Source organism: Saccoglossus kowalevskii, chromosome 8, assembly GCF_978046115.1.
Source record: "Saccoglossus kowalevskii chromosome 8, keSacKowa6.1, whole genome shotgun sequence".
In the NCBI taxonomy this organism is placed as follows: Eukaryota; Metazoa; Hemichordata; class Enteropneusta; family Harrimaniidae; genus Saccoglossus; species Saccoglossus kowalevskii.
Genome location: NC_140648.1, coordinates 9609106 through 9628266, shown reverse-complemented (window position 1 = coordinate 9628266; position 19161 = coordinate 9609106). Strand labels below are relative to the sequence as shown.

Genomic DNA, 19161 nt, shown 5'->3' with positions numbered 1-19161 from the left:
CAAAAATATTCACCAAAATTAGAGAATTAAAGATATCATTACAAAATGAACAAATCTGAGAGAGGTCCACATGTAGTACCTATATATGTAATATCAAAGCAATTGCACTTGCGGTTTTTAACAAGAAGTCGAAAATATCAGTTTTTACCAAAAATGACAAAAATATTCACCAAAATTAAAGAATTAAAGATATCATTACAAAATTAACAAATCTGAGAGAGGTTCACATGTAGTACCTATAGATGTAATATCAAAACAATTGCACTTGTGGTTTTTAACAAGCAGTCGAAAATATCAGTTTTTACCAAAAATGACAAAAATATTCACCAAAATTAGAGAATTAAAGATATCAACATGAAATGAACAAACCTAAGAGAGGTCTACCCAAGGTACATATACACCAAGTATCAAAGCATTTAGGCTTGTAGTTTTCAAGAAGAAGTCGAAAAAGTAAAACATTGACACGGACGACGACGACGACGACGGACGACGACGACGACGGACAATCACTCATATGATAAGCTCCGCTCGACAAAGTCGACAGCGGAGCTAAAAAAGTACTTGAGATATTGATGGAAAAATTGAAAACTGACTAATTATGCAAATCAGGTTATTAATATGCCCATATTTGCGTGTAAAACTAATAAAGTCATCACAATGTCATATACCTTAAATGTGCCAAGTTTCATTGGAATGTGATTAGAACCAAAAAATTATAAATTAATAATATGCACAGATTTTAACCAAAACTAATCAGGTCTGTGCTTGTCCTAGACCATCTATGTATATAAAGTTTCATTGACATGTGATCATTAGTACTTGAGATATCAGTGGAAATTAACTAATTGTGCAAATTAGGAGGTTAATATGCACAAATATTTATCCCAAAATAATCTTGCCTCTGCATAGTCCAAATTTTATCAAAATCCAATGGGTGACTCTTTAGATATCAGTGAAACATTCATGGAACAGCTAAAAATTAACTAATTATCATGCAAATTAGGTAATTAATATGCATGGTTTCTACCAAAACCTAATCAAATCCGCGCATTTGCCCAGAGCATCTATGCATTAAGTTTCATCAAAAATCATGTGTTTAGTGCAATATCAGTGGAACAGACAGACAGACAGACACAGACACACACACACACACACACACACACACAGACTAACTGTAATAACTCACATTGTGTGCTTCCCAAACGAGAGTCAAAAATGAATGTAAACAAAACACACAGATATGTCAGGCTTTCTACCTTCAATGTTCTCAGAAAAACAGCCAGTTTGGAAGTGTCTAATCGAGTTGCCCAGATCCACAGGTCACTGGTACTTGTCAATAAACAAAGCAACACACACAAGTCTAACAGTTGACGTAATTGAAGCACGCCCTCATACATCGCATTTCAGATAAAACTCTGTGAAAGAAATCCCAATGGCTACCAACAACCATAAGATTTCAGGGTTATGAACACTGGTAGGCTAATTATTGGTATGAGACCTACATACATAAATACACATGCACTAAATGCAAAGATTCCAGAGCTTTGCACACAGGAGTCAAAAGTCTTCTAAAGCTAGCACGTACAGTACTAATTGTGAATATGTGCAATACCTTTGTAGAGATTTCAGTATATAATGATGATTGTTGAGTAAAAAGATATACTTTAGATAATTATCAGCATATGTCTTCGCTTTCTGGTCCAAATTGAGCCCAAGACCACCTAGAACTTTGGCTATAAAAAACAAAAGACAGCAAAAAATATTAAAAAAATAGATTAAATTGTTATATTCCATGAATTGAGAGCTGAATGCAAAATGCTGTAACTACAGAAAAAAATCACACAAGTTATAATTTGCATCTTGCTGTCGGCACACTTCCCAATCATCGAAGACCCCCATAGCTACATTTGTGTATATGAATAATCTGTATGTACTGTGAATAGTTTATAGTGTGTCTTAAGTAATACTCTGAGATCATGTATATAACTATAATTATTATGATATTCGAAAAGTACCAAGCTCCAGCTGATTGGTTTATAAACTGACTTCATAAAGATTTGAAAATAGTTACCGTACTCATCCAACTTAGCACCCTGGGTACTTAGCTCAGTTTCCTAGGTGGTGAGTGCTAATCCAAATACCACACTCAAAAAACTGTTCATTCACTATGCGCCAAATAGAGAAACATTGCATCTTTTAGGGAAAATAAAATTACTTGGGGCCCTTAGTCAAACATGGGCACCAAGACAAATGGTGTTATTTAGCACAAAATTAAAGGTTGACCCTTAGTAATCATACTTACTAACATACATAGCAACTCTTTTTTTATTGGTTTCCCCATGACCTAAAAGGCAACATGAACGTAGAAGATAAGTTGCAGAAAGCTAAGCATTATGGGACATTATCGTGTATGGGTAATTGCTTTATTGGCTTGCCCTTCTCCATGGCATAAAGCATCAATATGAACATACAAGTATTATGATAAAACAATGTGATGAAAATAAGATCTATTGGAAACAAACATTTTGAAATAGCAGGATATAAATGAGACAACCTATAAAAGAAGATCACATCTATGTGAGGCTTTCACAATAAAAAAGGATGAAAACATAAAGGAAAAATAATACTAAAAACAAATAGATTTTATTTTAAGCTGATTGATAATGAAACTGACATATCTCTTTACAATTCACAATAATAATAATAGACGTACATGTATACGCATAATTAACCAGAAATTACACACAATCATGTTTTATAAAAAAAGTATCAAGTGGTATTATTGTATGATCAGAATGGTGGTCATTTTGTCAATTTGAGGTTACCATGGCAATACTAGTTGTTAAAATTAGGCATGGTGATATAAAGTATGGAGGTAGAATCAATCTCTGAATATAATAAATAAATAAATAAATGTAATGTTTTCACAATGAGTTCAAGTTGGTACTCACAATATTTTATATTACTAGTGGTCCAATGGATAGTTCAATGAAAAGAGGCGAAATGAATAGCTCCACATCACTAATAAGATAATTAATACTGTGATGCAATTTTACATATTTCATAGAAAGTGAGAATAGACAACATTATTTAACAATTGTTTGTACAATCACCATCAACTTGACACGTTTTAACTCAACTTGGCATCTTAAAGACACGTTATAAAAAAACATTTAAACTGAAACATATCACTGGGATGAACTAACCTTTACCAGCAGCCAACATGGCACCAGCTGTTTCTACGTAATCAAGTAGATTCTCTAGAAATATGAGAGCCTATGGGTGAGAAAATGTAACAATAACAAGTTAGAGAACCATCGTTGTGATACTGTAAAGGGGGTAATTATTCACTGGGTTTTAATTTAGCTTATTTCGCTGACTGGAAAAATGCGCTAAATTAAAACACAGTGAATATGTAAAATTTAGCATATGTTATGATATTCTATTTTTGCTGTAAAATGAATGTATTTTGATAATGCCCAGTTAGCTAGTGAGGCTTGCCCAGCTGCGGAATTAGAATAGACAGCATGTATTGTCATTGCTAATTAATATTCTTTTGTTCGTGCTTGTGCAAGACGAACGTGAACACGAGTTAATCAAGTTGTCACCCAGCTCCCGACCAGTGCAGTGCAGCTCAGCTCAGCTCCGGTGCAGTGTCAACGTGGCAGCCAACGTATGTCTCACGATAATGCCTGACCAATTCGGCATGTGAGACTGATAGATGCAAAACAGCCTGCTGTGGTTCTACGCTGTAAAACCAACTTTATTCAAAGACCTGTGTTTCGCCAGAAAGCATGGTTTGCTGATCTTGGTCTTCTCTCTACACGGACGGTATGGAAGTTGCGTAACATTACGGTCAGTGTCGTGTAATTTGCATTCCCCGAGACCTCTTAGTTTGGAGCTGTAGACCTGATATCGCCGTCGACGTTGCTGTGATTAACTGTACTATCGCTGAAACTACGCAATACGAGTTCTGCACTTAGGTAGGGTAGACAATTCCGAGCTGGGCTATTATCATTAATGTTATATTTATTGTGATGTATATTGTTGACCGGTTTGTGATTTATATCACTCCTGTTATTGGTTTATGCTTATTGTATTATTAAATTAGTATTATTGGACATATCCTGACTGTGTGCCTTTGTTTGACCTTTAGTGTTGTGTTCTGGAGTGCGAGATATTGGCGGCCAGGTTCGCGGGAGACTATCTCGTATTCCCGTTCGTAACAAATTGGCGAGCGTGCCAGGATACGACACGAATTGTTATGGTACATTCTAATATATAAATGCTTGAATTGCGTTTGGTGGCCGTACTAATGAATTTAAATTGTACTGAATTTTGTTTGGTTACGTACCATGGGTATGTATTGATCCGTACTGTCGTATTTCTGTAACAGGTCAAACAAAGCATACTGATAATTTGCTTACTATTGAATATATTTGATGAATATTGTGGGCACATAATTGGTCACTCCATTATATTGCGTAAATTTTGGATATTGTTTTGATACCTTTTATTTTAGGGCTAAGGTGCATTCGAGTCTTATTTGCGTAATATTTGTATTGTAAAATATTGTATCTGACACCTCTCCAATCATGACTTCTAGTGTAGAGTTTAATGCTGAAAGTTTTCTGAAATCTGCCAGTGTATGTGTTAAAGATGTAGAGGCATTGCGCAAAGTTGAGTTGAAGGCCCTTGGGGAATACCTAGGTATTGGTGAAACACTGTCAGGTATGCTGAAATCTAAGATGGTGCGAGTATTAAGTGAACATTTGCGGTTAGTTGAGGAGGAGGAGGAAGAAGAGGAAGAGATGTCTCTTGACAGCCAGGTAGTTCTAGCTAAGATAGCATGGGAAAAAGAGAGATTAGAAAGACAAGAAAGGGAAAGGGAAAAGGAGAGACAAGAAAGGGAAAAGGAAAGAAATTTTGAGTTGGAAAAGATGAGATTAGAGCAGGAACTTAATAGAAGTGGTCCTAGTGGGTCAGAGTTTGGGTTTAGGTATGGTGGTGGTAAAGTTCAGGAATTTGATATGGCTCGGGAAATTAAATTAGTACCGAGATTTCAAGAGCAGGACGTGGATACCTATTTTTTGTCATTTGAGAAAATTGCCAAACGACTTGCATGGCCTGAACGTTATTGGACCTTGTTGTTGCATAGCGTGTTTACTGGAAAAGCTAGCGAAGTATGTTCCACTCTTGATGAGGAGTAGTATTCAGATTATGAGTTTGTGAAAGCTGCAGTTCAGTCAGCCTATGAATTAGTGCCTGAAGCTTATAGACAGAGATTTAGGCATTTGCAGCGTACCGGTGGGCAAACATTTGTTGAGTTTGCTAGGGAGAAAGAGCTAGTTTTTGATAAATGGTATAGGTCCCTCCAGGCAGAGAAAGATTTTTGTAGTTTACGGGAGGTAGTGTTGTTGGAGGAATTCAAAGATAGCATTCCCCTAGATATTAAAACCCACCTTGATGAGCATGAAGTGAAAAATATTAGAAATGCAGCTGCTGTGGCCGATGATTATGAATTAACCCATAAGAAGAGTGTAAAGTCCTATTCCCCCAGATGGAATAATAGGCGTTCCCGTGGTGCTAATGGTGCATTGGACGGTGAGGCTAGTGGTGAGAGTACTAAAAGTCAGTCTGTAACACCTAAATCAGCTGAGAACAAGAGAGTATGGGAAAAACCTCTTTGTTACTATTGTAAGAAGCCAGGGCATGTGAAGGCAGAGTGTTTCAAGTTGAAGAATGAGAGGCAGTGGAGAAAGCCAGTAGCATTTGCCAGGGTTAGAGACCCTGTTAGGAAAGTAGTAGGGAGTTCAGCCATGCCTGGAAAAAGATGTGGAATTCTTGATGTACCTGAAGAGTATAAAAACTTTGTGTCAAAGGGTGAGGTATCCCTTGGTAATGTTAGTGATAGTAAGCCTGTAGTTGTACTCAGAGATACTGGGGCAGCTCAGTCTTTAATGTTGGCTGGTGTATTACCTTTAGATAATGTAAATACAGATGCCAGTGTGCTGGTTCAGGGTATTGGAGGTGGTTATGAGTCTGTTCCCTTGTATAATGTCGAGTTGAGGTCTGATTTGGTCACTGGAGATGTGACTGTTGGTGTGGTCAAGTCCTTGCCGATAGAGGGCGTTACTTTTCTACTGGGTAATGACCTGGCTGGGGGTAAGGTGAGTGTACTCCCCGTGGTTTCTTGTAAGCCTGTGGTTAATGACAAGACTGAAGAGTTGCTTGAATTATATCCTGGTATATTCCCTGCGTGTGTTGTTACTAGGTCACAAACTAGTAAGGAGAGACAGGATGAGCTGGTGTCAGAGGTAGTGAAGGAAGACTCTGGTGTGTGGTTAGCGGAGACTTTCTTTGGTGATTTGAAGGATGGTAGTGAGATTAAGACTGACTTCAGTCACTCTTCACTAGTAGAGCAGCAAGAAGCAGATTGCACCTTGAAAGAGCTAATGGCGAGTGCATTGAGTGAGAATGAGGCTGAAAATCTTCCGAAGTGTTGTTATATGAAGGATGGTGTTTTAATGAGGAAGTGGCGACCTCCCAGTTCCCCAGCTGATGAGGACTGGACGGTAGTTCACCAAATAGTGGTGCCTCACTCTTATCGGCATGAGATACTTAGAATAGCTCATTCTATCCCTGTGGCTGGGCACTTGGGTATAAGAAAGACTGAAGCCAGAATAATGGCACATTTTTACTGGCCCAAATTACATAGGGACGTGGTTGACTACTGCAAAACGTGTCATACTTGTCAGGTTGTAGGAAAACCCCAGCCTGCTATTAAGCCTGCCCCTTTGGTGCCTATCCCAGCATTTGGTGAGCCATTCAGTAAGGTGTTGGTTGATTGTGTTGGCCCATTGCCTAGAACCAAGACAGGTTTTCGTTTTATGTTAACAATCATGGATATGGCCACTAGGTATCCTGAGGTAGTGCCTTTGAAAACTATAACTGCTAAGGTAGTGGTGGAGGCATTGGTGCATTTTTTTACAAGGTATGGGCTTCCTAAAGAAATTCAGTCTGACCAAGGGTCAAACTTTATGTCTGGGCTATTTCAGGAGGTTATGCATCAGCTGGGGGTGAGTCAGCTTAAATCCTCTGCTTATCATCCTCAGTCTCAGGGAGCATTAGAAAGGTATCATCAAACTTTGAAGAACATGCTCAGATCATACTGTACAGAGTGTCCGGAGGATTGGGATAAGGGAATACCCCTTGTATTGTTTGCTACTAGGGACACTCCCAGTGACTCTACAGGGTTTAGTCCATTTGAACTTGTGTATGGTCATAATGTCAGGGGTCCCCTGAAGCTTCTAAGAGAACAGTTTCTAGTTGCTGAGCCAGAGACCAATATGCTAGATTATATATGCAAGTTTCGAGAACGCCTTTTTAAAGCAGGCGAGATGGCTGCTGAACATCTTAAGGTGTCCCAGAATGTTATGAAGAAGAAGTTTGATAGAAATGCAAAAGCACGCCAGTTTAGCCCAGGTGACAAGGTCTTGGTATTATTACCGTTAGTGGGTGAGCCATTAGCTGCTAAGTTTAGTGGGCCCTATGAGATTAAAAAGAAACTTAGTGAGGTCAATTATTTAATTAGTACCCCTGATCGCTGAAAACGTCAACGAGTTTGTCATATTAACATGATAAAGAAGTATTTTGATTGTAAGGGAGAACCCCATAAGATGATAGGTGTAGTTGGTTCTGGTAATCAGACTTTTGAGTGCGAAGATGATCCTGATCCTGGAGAGTTTGATATGTCACAACTGGATCCACAAACTGCTGTATTATCCAATTCTGAGACCTTGTCCAACTTGTCGTCTTTGTTGAGCTATTTACCCGAGCCTCAAAGAGAAAGTTTTTGCGAGTTGATTTTTGAATTTCAACATTTGTGTTCTGATGAATTGGGTCGTACCACTTTGGCTTGGCATGATGTGGATGTCGGTGAGGCTATCCCCATTAAGCAGGCTCCATACAGACTCAACCCTGATAAGTTGGCCAAGGTGAGGAAGGAGGTTCAGTACATGTTACAGCATGATATAATCGAACCCAGTCAGAGTAGCTGGAGTTCTCCCATTGTTCTCATCCCCAAACCTGATGGGTCTTTGAGATTTTGTATTGATTTCCGTAAGGTAAATGCTTTAACTGTTACTGACTCTTATCCTCTTCCCAGAATTGAAGATTGCATTGACAAAGTTGGGAAAGCAAAGTACATCAGTAAGGTAGATTTACTTAAAGGTTATTGGCAGGTTCCTCTGACTAATAAGGCCAAAGAAATATCAGCCTTTGTCACGCCTGATGGTTTGTTTCATTGTAAAGTGCTTCCATTTGGCATGAAAAACGCTCCAGCAACCTTCCAGCGCCTAATGGATAGAGTAATACAAGGTGTACCAAATTGTGTTGTGTATATTGATGATGTGGTCATCTATAGTGAAAATTGGGAAAGTCATTTGCTCCATCTCAGAAAATTGTTCGAAAAGCTCACATGGGCCAATTTGGTTGTAAACTTGACCAAAAGTGAGTTTGCTAAAGCTAAGGTGACTTATTTAGGTCATGTCATAGGTCAAGGTAAAGTGTTGCCACGACTGGCCAAGGTTAAAGCCATTGTCAACTTTCCGGCTCCAAAATCAAAACGAGATATCCTTAGATTTTTGGGCATGTCTGGTTTCTATCGAAAGTTTGTGGCAAACTATAGTGAGGTTGTGGCTCCACTTACCAATTTGCTAAGTACGAAGGTGAAGTTTATTTGGGCAGATGAATGTGAACAGGCATTCGCAAAGATTAAAGCTGTGTTAATAAGAGAGCCCATTTTGGCTGCTCCAAATTTCAGCAAGTCTTTTAGTTTAGCGATTGATGCTAGTGATATTGGCGTTGGGGGAGTGTTGCTCCAGGAAGATGACTTTGGGGTTGAGAAACCAGTTTGTTATTTTTCAAGAAAATTAAATGTACACCAAAAACGGTATTCTACAATTGAGAAGGAAACTTTGAGCTTGGTATTGTCTCTCCAACATTTTGAAATATATGTGACGAATGGCAATGGTCCTACCACCATTTATACGGATCATAATCCACTTGTGTTTTTGGAAAAATTTAAAACCAAGAGTCATCGTTTATTTCGCTGGAGTTTGATGCTACAACCATACTCTTTGAAAATAGTACATATAGCTGGAAAAGATAATGTATTAGCTGATGCTTTATCACGAGTTTGAGATTTGTTATGTAAAATTGCATTAATAGTTTGGATTTGTAGTTTGAAGAACGCATTTCTTTAGAAAAGCGTTCTTTTTTGTATGGGGGAGATGTTATGATATTCTATTTTTGCTGTAAAATGAATGTATTTTGATAATGCCCAGTTAGCTAGTGAGGCTTGCCCAGCTGCGGAATTAGAATAGACAGCATGTATTGTCATTGCTAATTAATATTCTTTTGTTCGTGCTTGTGCAAGACGAACGTGAACACGAGTTAATCAAGTTGTCACCCAGCTCCCGACCAGTGCAGTGCAGCTCAGCTCAGCTCCGGTGCAGTGTCAACGTGGCAGCCAACGTATGTCTCACGATAATGCCTGACCAATTCGGCATGTGAGACTGATAGATGCAAAACAGCCTGCTGTGGTTCTACGCTGTAAAACCAACTTTATTCAAAGACCTGTGTTTCGCCAGAAAGCATGGTTTGCTGATCTTGGTCTTCTCTCTACACGGACGGTATGGAAGTCGCGTAACATTACGGTCAGTGTCGTGTAATTTGCATTCCCCGAGACCTCTTAGTTTGGAGCTGTAGACCTGATATCGCCGTCGACGTTGCTGTGATTAACTGTACTATCGCTGAAACTACGCAATACGAGTTCTGCACTTAGGGAGGGTAGACAATTCCGAGCTGGGCTATTATCATTAATGTTATATTTATTGTGATGTATATTGTTGACCGGTTTGTGATTTATATCACTCCTGTTATTGGTTTATGCTTATTGTATTATTAAATTAGTATTATTGGACATATCCTGACTGTGTGCCTTTGTTTGACCTTTAGTGTTGCGTTCTGGAGTGCGAGATATTGGCGGCCAGGTTCGCGGGAGACTATCTCGTATTCCCGTTCGTAACACATAGAACACATTATCTAAATGACGAAACCGTGAATTTAAAACCCACTGAATATGCCCGAAATGGTAAATCAGTGAAATTTAAACCCAGTGAAAATTAGTCATTTTACAGTATTATGAGTCCAAATGCAACACCATGTATAAAATAGATTGTTAGTATATATGACAAATACACAATGCTTTATTTTACTTCAAAGTTATAAATTAATTTAATGCATGTGCCGTTGAGTGCACTTTAACCTTTTCACCAGCAGACTTTCTCGCATTTATCTGCACTTTCTTTATTATTTCTGGAGATGAACCCTAATTTTGAAGCCAACAGACAAAATTTGAGTCAATTTTAATTTTTTTTTTTAAATTGGATATTTTTGTTCAAATCTTCTGAAGGAAGGTGTGGACAATAAACAGGGCTGTTTTGTGATGAAAAGAGAGAACTGATGGTGAAAATGTTAATACATGTGTAGTGCATTTATACCAAAAATGTTTTTATGTTCTGTGTGCAACATCATAAAATATGACCAATCACAACACAGAATCTTGATGAGGTGTGTTGCCCCAGGCAGGAGACTTGTAATCACATTGATGATGTTTAACAGTAATACATAAATAACTCGTTCTCCCAAATATGTTCAATACTCACATTACTTGTCAGTTCATGCACAGTACCATCTTTTGGCATATTGGATTGTTTGTCAGGATCACTCTGTGAAAGAAGTAAACCACCAATAAACAAATCTCAAACATTTTACTGCAACAAAGTGAATCCTGATATTTGCAATTTGTTGTTAACACATTCCAGTTGAAAGCTTCCATGGATAGCCAATATGAATGCTATATAATGGTGTCAGAATGCTATATAATGGTGTCAGAATGCTATTCAATGGTGTCAGAAGGCTATATAATGGTGTCAGAAGGCTATATAATGGTGTCAGTATGCTATATAATGGTGTCAGAATGCTATATAATGGTGTCAGAATAATATATAATGTGTCAGAATGCTATATAATGGTGTCAGAATGCTATATAATGGTGTCAGAATGCTATATAATGGTGTCAGAATGCTATATAATGGTGTCAGAATGTTATATAATGCTGTCAGAATGCTATACATGTATAACGGTGTCAGAATGCTATATAACGCTATCAGAATGCTATATAATGGTGTCAGAATGTTATATAATGCTGTCAGAATGTTATATAACGGTGTCAGAATGCTATATAATGGTGTCAGAATGCTATATAATGGTGTCAGAATGCTATATAATGGTGTCAGAATGCTATATAATGGTGTCAAAATGCTATATAATGCTGTCAGAATGCTATATAATTGTGTCAGAATGCTATATAATGGTGTCAGAATGCTATATAATGGTGTCAGAATGCTATATAATGGTGTCAGCATGCTATATAATGGTGTCAGCATGCTAATAATGGGGTCAGAATGCTATATAATGGGGTCAGAATGTTATATAATGCTGTCAGAATGCTATATAATGCTGTCAGAATGCTATATAATGCTGTCAGAATGCTATGTAATGGTGTCAAAATGCTATATAATGCTGTCAGAATGCTATATAATGGTGTCAGAATGCTATATAATGGTGTCAGAATGCTATATAATGGGATCACAATGTTATATAATGGTGTCAGAATGCTATATAATGGTGTCAGAATGCTATATAATGGTGTCAGAATGCTATATAATGGTGTCAGAATGCTATATAATGGTGTCAGAATGCTATATAATGGTGTCAGAATGATATATAATGGTGTCAGAATGATATATAATGGTGTCAGAATGCTATATAATGGGGTCAGAATGCTATATAATGGGGTCAGAATGCTATATAATGGTGTCAGAATGCTATATAATGGTGTCAGAATGCTATATAATGGTGTCAGAATGCTATATAATGGTGTCAGAATGCTATATAATGGTGTCAGAATGCTGTATAATGCTGTCAGAATGCTATATAATGGTGTTAGAATGATATATAATGGTGTCAAAATGCTATATAATGCTGTCAGAATGCTATATAATGGTGTTAGAATGATATATAATGCTGTCAGAATGCTATATAATAGTGTCAGAATGCTATATAACTATATAATGGTGTCAGAATGCTATATAATGGTGTCAGAATGCTATATAATGGTGTCAGAATGTTATATAACGGTGTCAGAATGCTATATAATGGGGTCAGAATGTTATATAATGGTGTCAGAATGCTATATAATGCTGTCAGAATGCTATATAATGGTGTCAGAATGCTATATAATGGGGTCAGAATGTTATATAATGCAGTCAGAATGCTATATAATGGTGTCAGAATGCTATATAATGGGATCACAATGTTATATAATGGTGTCAGAATGCTATATAATGGTGTCAGAATGCTATATAATGGTGTCAGAATGCTATATAATGGTGTCAGAATGCTATATAATGGTGTCAGAAAGCTATATAATGGTGTGAAAATGCTATATAATGCTGTCAGAATGCTATATAATGGTGTCAGAATGCTATATAATGGTGTCAGAATGCTATATAATGGTGTCAGAATGCTATATAATGGTGTCAGCATGCTATATAATGGTGTCAGAATGCTATATAATGGTGTCAGAATGCTATATAATGGTGTCAGAATGCTATATAATGGTGTCAGAATGCTATATAATGCTGTCAGAATGCTATATAATGGTGTCAGAATGCTATATAATGCTGTCAGAATGCTATATAATGGTGTCAGAATGCTATATAATGGTGTCAGAATGCTATATAATGGTGTCAGAATGCTATATAATGGTGTCAGAATGCTATATAATGGTGTCAGAATGCTATATAATGGTGTCAGAATGCTATATAATGGTGTCAGAATGCTATATAATGGTGTCAGAATGCTGTATAATGCTGTCAGAATGCTATATAATGGTGTTAGAATGATATATAATGGTGTCAGAATGCTATATAATGCTGTCAGAATGCTATATAATAGTGTAAGAATGCTATATAACTATATAATGGTGTCAGAATGCTATATAATGGTGTCAGAATGCTATATAATGGTGTCAGAATGCTATATAATGGTGTCAGAATGCTATAAAATGGTGTCAGAATGCTATATAATGGGGTCAGAATGCTATATAATGGGGTCAGAATGTTATATAATGGTGTCAGAATGCTATATAATGCTGTCAGAATGCTATATAATGGTGTCAGAATGCTATATAATGGGGTCAGAATGTTATATAATGCAGTCAGAATGCTATATAATGGTGTCAGAATGCTATATAATGGTGTCAGAATGCTATATAATGCTGTCAGAATGCTATATAATGGTGTCAGAATGCTATATAATGGGGTCAGAATGTTATATAATGGTGTCAGAATGCTATATAATGCTGTCAGAATGCTATATAATGGTGTCAGAATGCTATATAATGGGGTCAGAATGTTATATAATGCAGTCAGAATGCTATATAATGGTGTCAGAATGCTATATAATGGGATCACAATGTTATATAATGGTGTCAGAATGCTATATAATGGTGTCAGAATGCTATATAATGGTGTCAGAATGCTATATAATGGTGTCAGAATGCTATATAATGGTGTCAAAATGCTATATAATGCTGTCAGAATGCTATATAATGGTGTCAGAATGCTATATAATGGTGTCAGAATGCTATATAATGGTGTCAGAATGCTATATAATGGTGTCAGCATGCTATATAATGGTGTCAGAATGCTATATAATGGTGTCAGAATGCTATATAATGGTGTCAGAATGCTATATAATGGTGTCAAAATGCTATATAATGGTGTCAGAATGCTATATAATGGTGTCAGAATGCTATATAATGGTGTCAGAATGCTATATAATGGTGTCAGAATGCTATATAATGGTGTCAGAATGCTATATAATGGTGTCAGAATGCTATATAATGGTGTCAGAATGCTATATAATGGTGTCAGAATGCTATATAATGGTGTCAGAATGCTATATAATGGTGTCAGAATGCTATATAATGGTGTCAGAATGCTGTATAATGCTGTCAGAATGCTATATAATGGTGTTAGAATGATATATAATGGTGTCAAAATGCTATATAATGCTGTCAGAATGCTATATAATGGTGTTAGAATGATATATAATGCTGTCAGAATGCTATATAATAGTGTCAGAATGCTATATAACTATATAATGGTGTCAGAATGCTATATAATGGTGTCAGAATGCTATATAATGGTGTCAGAATGCTATAAAATGGTGTCAGAATGCTATATAATGGTGTCAGAATGCTATATAATGGGGTCAGAATGTTATATAATGGTGTCAGAATGCTATATAATGCTGTCAGAATGCTATATAATGGTGTCAGAATGCTATATAATGGGGTCAGAATGTTATATAATGCAGTCAGAATGCTATATAATGGTGTCAGAATGCTATATAATGGTGTCAGAATGCTATATAATGCTGTCAGAATGCTATAAAATGGTGTCAGAATGCTATATAATGGTGTCAGAATGCTATATAATGGGGTCAGAATGTTATATAATGGTGTCAGAATGCTATATAATGGTGTCAGAATGCTATATAATGCTGTCAGAATGCTATATAATGGGGTCAGAATGCTATATAATGCTGTCAGAATGCTATAAAATGGTGTCAGAATGCTATATAATGGTGTCAGAATGCTATATAATGGTGTCAGAAGGCAAAGTGTTCAGAAAAACAAGATAAATATGTTACCTTAATAGTTTCAAAGAATTCCTCAAGTCCTTTAGCACCTGTTGTTTCTAGACTTGTACATAACTGCGGTAATTTTCCTCTAGTCTTCGGAGCAGTTCCCTGAAAACATCAAACAAAATCTGTCATGTACAATGTACGAGACAGAAAAGTCTATGGAAATAGTGATGTTAGACCTATTTAACATTGATTTCTTTGGGAAAATTATCATACAGTGCTATAAAATGGGTAAATTATTGAGAGATTCTGGGATATACTTTTTTTATTTTCTATGAAATAATGCCTTTACATCGATTGTATTCAAAATTTCTTTCTATCAGATGGCCCAACTCAGCTATCAATATAGCTGCTTTCCAGGGAATGGTCCAACTTGTTTTACAAAATAGTATATACAATAAAATAAGAAACATTAGATATAGTTAGGAATTACAACAAGTGACGATGGACAGACATTGACGACCAATCATATATATGACCAGCTCCACTCTGTCATCTATGATGACAGCGGAGCTATAAATATACTTATAAAGAAGTAATATCTTCCTTTAATTTGTATTAAAATATATTTTGAGTCTTGCAATTGTTCCAAAAATGCAAATTTTTGTCATTTTGTAACTAGATTTTCTTTAAGACCATGATTTCAACAGGGTACGAGTAAAAAATAACCCAAAACGAGGCTATATATTCAAATTCATAATTAAGTAGCACTTTTGAAACAAAATATTGAGATAAAATATTCGCCCTATTTAAAAGGTTGAAATAACTGTGAATGCAAAGTCTTTTTGCTACATCTTGGTTCATATGGAGTTGATGTGAAATATATAACAAGTTTGATTCATTTCAATACAACCTTGTTCATATATGTTCTCCAAATTTAATGCTGATAATGTGATTAAAGTAACCATGCCAGGCAATTGATGAGTCAGTTTGAAAACATGTTGCTCTTATACATGTACTTCTGAGACTTGATGTAAAAGATTTGTCATTTTGCAATGTGTACCAACTTTGAATCAGTAGCTGGAATGTACATTTAGAACTTACCAATAATGTATCATCAAACTCAGGCTTAATAGATCTAAGATGTTTTAAAATTGGAAGTAATGGCAGCACAGCAGAATAGTCATGTTTAGTGATAGACCTCTTGACTGACGAGACATTTCCCTGTCAAACAATAAACAAAATGATTTAGAATTGATGTATGAGAATAGAGACAAAATAATTTTTAAAATTACATTGACTAACAAATTAGTTTTGTATCAATGACAAATTCTGTTTGTAATTGGCTGAATTGACTTTTGATTAAAAAAAAATGTCAAAGAAATTGGCATACATATAAAAGCCATTATGCTGTTTTAGCCTCAATACCAAATTTGAAAATAGTATACGTTAAATAAATATATGGGCGAGGACAATTGTGAACAAACTACGGTCCGATTTAGTATTATCAGTCATAATGTTTTTGTTGAAATAAATTGAATTGTTGTTCATACCATGTTAGAATGATGGGCCAAGCATGTACGAAAAAAGGTCAATGAAATATTTAAATTTTGTGATTGGAGACATTTCATTACATCCGAACTTGAAAACAATTCTAAAAATAAACAATTTTTGTGGAAAAAAAAAACGGTTTAGCTCATTACATATCACCAAATGTTTAACTGAAATCTGAATTTCCACAGACAAACTATCCTGTTATCGTACAGAATAAAAGACAGACATTGCTCAAATTAGTAGTCCCCTTTTCAGGATGCACCTGACCATATAAATAACCAAAGATACAAAACATTCTATACTATTGAAATACAAACCTCACCATCCTGAATAACATAATCAAAGGCCGGCTGAATTAATACATCAAATATTTTCCTATGATGCTGTTCTGGAATAATGGTAGTCATCAAATGAGCTTCACTCTGTCAAAAAATAAACACAACTTTTATTTATTTATTTATTTATTCAGTCAGTATTTATTTGATTAAAGATGCATTTTACCCAGTCATAGTATTTCCTGACAGCAGGCTGGAGTCTGTTTTACAGACTCGGAAATAAGGGACAGCACAATTCAAGAATACACAAGTATTGAGAGGAATATCTCAGTTGTCTCATGGAAACTGCAGCTACTCTTTGTGGCAAGAACAACTGGATCTTTTATGTACACTACAGATATAAATAATATTACGTCCCCCAAAAATGTCTATTGAGTATGCAGCTGACCTTGGGAGTTGAACCCACAATCTTCCTGGTGGTAGGCAAACATCAGGTTGAGTATGAACATTTACTTAATTACTTAATTAATCAATTTGTGACAGTCTCTCCCAATGTCACAGTTACATGTGCTGATCTCTATCCATATATATTGTGTATATCACTATGGAAACCTTATATTCCATGATTGGAACTAAATTACAGGTCTATACAAGTACTGATGTAAAATACTGTATTTTGTGACATGACTGTGCAACTATCTTACTATTATAATGGCAATGTATGATTCTAGCATCTATCAGGAAAAACCGCCTGTTGACCTTAACCAAGACACCCCTAGCAACAAGAATATTGCTAAACACACTTGATATAAATACCTGCATTAATCTTAACAATGCATTGACACATGTTATGTATGTATCGTAGTCCACATCAATGATTTCATCATGCGTATGTTTCATATCTGGCGTCATTGGAGCCTGACGACGATAACCTACAGGTAAAAATAGATTTCACATGCTTAAATTTCAAAAATCAAATCATAGAAAATAACGTACTCCAATTAACACTGTGCACATCAACATAAAAGATAAACATTGATTTGTGTGGGTTTAAACTTCAACAAAAATACACATATATTAAATTACTGTTCTGTGTTTTCTCAACAACTTGGCGAAATACAACATATTTGGTGTATTCAGTAACTGTCAACAAAATTCTGGGTCAGAAGGTTTAGTTTGGTAAAAGTATTCTCAAACTATAGATAGATGAAACGAAATACAACATTGGTGGAATGACTATAGATGATTTGTAATACACGATTTACATCGTAGTTGTAGTTGGTACAAAACTAACCTGCATCTAGCTTAGGTAAGGTTGATGTCTTCTTCTGAATATTAAATCTAAAAAGAAATTAATAAAAAAGAAATAGAATCATAGCATTATAATAATACTTACTATATCTATAGCATCCTAAAACCTTAAATGAATTACTTACGCAGATCGTTTCAAAGCAGATCTCTTGGGGGTGTCTTTCGCAGTCAATTTAAGTTTCCCACTCCCCTGGAGAGAAAAGAATAGATAAACATTTTTTTTCTCAAATTATAAAATATAAAAAAAACTTCTCAAAACCCTGACTAAAACTAAATTTGCAGCATTTCCCTCTGTGATTATCAGAACACTAATTTGGAATATTTGATACAGCTTCACAAAAACACTGAGAATTATTTTAGGTAGACTGAGAGATTACTCTATAATAAACTATTAGTAACTAGACCATACTCAATGGAGATGTATATGTAAGTATATACCAGACAGTGAATATGCAATATGAACTATGTTTTCTATCTCTATCATAGAATGGCAATCTCCCAAGGCAGGTTAAAAACAGTGAAATTATTGTGTCTTTGTTCTCTTGAGAGTCTTTACCTTGGGTGTTACCCATCTGGACTACAAAGCTCCACACCAATGTGTTTAGAATATTACACTGGACATAATAGCACAGTATGTATGATATTAACAGTTTGAAGAAATGTCATAATAAAATAGAGGACATGTTTCATATGCATGAAACAGAAAAATACAAACAAGCCGGTAGCCTGGTCGGCGTTCCGCTCTGCTCAAAAAACATGTTGATAACGATGCCGGTATATAAAGTTCGGAAAGAGCATTCAGTCATCATTGGGACTTAGGTTGATACAGTGTAACAATGTCGGCACCGGTGATCTCTCGTTGGTGCATAACTTAGCCAAAATAAAAAGAAAGATTATTTTAACACTGCTATTACAAGACTAGTAGGAGACGCAAAAGTATTCAAAAATCAAAAAGTTTTTTTGCTGTTACCATGGCAATGATGGACCAGGAATTTTTTTCTTATTTGACTGCCCAACTAAAGTGACGGTATGATTTGCCTGCCAGGTATGTACAAAATTGGCCCACCCCCAAAAAACACAGAAGAGTTAAAACGCCATTACTGGTGGAAAGTTACCCTAACTTTGAGGTCAAATTTTTGGAAATGGAAAAAGATATCAACAAATCAGATAGTAACATTGTGCCCACACTTAAGCTGAGTAGAATGAGCTATGTCCGAGGAGTTTAATCCAAAATTGGTAG

General features: G+C 35.9%; 1 protein-coding gene across 2 annotated transcripts in view; it reads right to left on the bottom strand.

Annotated features, from left to right (window-relative positions):
* LOC102804837 (exocyst complex component 7-like) overlaps positions 1-19161 on the bottom strand; it is a 53549-nt gene that overhangs the window by 16102 nt on the left and 18286 nt on the right. For both annotated transcript variants that reach the window (XM_085502147.1, XM_085502148.1), the window contains 10 exons: positions 18047-18111; positions 17905-17951; positions 17427-17542; positions 16653-16757; positions 15886-16005; positions 14848-14946; positions 10731-10793; positions 3207-3276; positions 2303-2344; positions 1613-1733 (listed from right to left, as the gene is read on the bottom strand). In XM_085502147.1, the coding sequence (XP_085358273.1) occupies positions 1613-1733; positions 2303-2344; positions 3207-3276; positions 10731-10793; positions 14848-14946; positions 15886-16005; positions 16653-16757; positions 17427-17542; positions 17905-17951; positions 18047-18111 (848 nt within the window). The remainder of the gene's footprint in view (positions 1-1612; positions 1734-2302; positions 2345-3206; positions 3277-10730; positions 10794-14847; positions 14947-15885; positions 16006-16652; positions 16758-17426; positions 17543-17904; positions 17952-18046; positions 18112-19161) is intronic.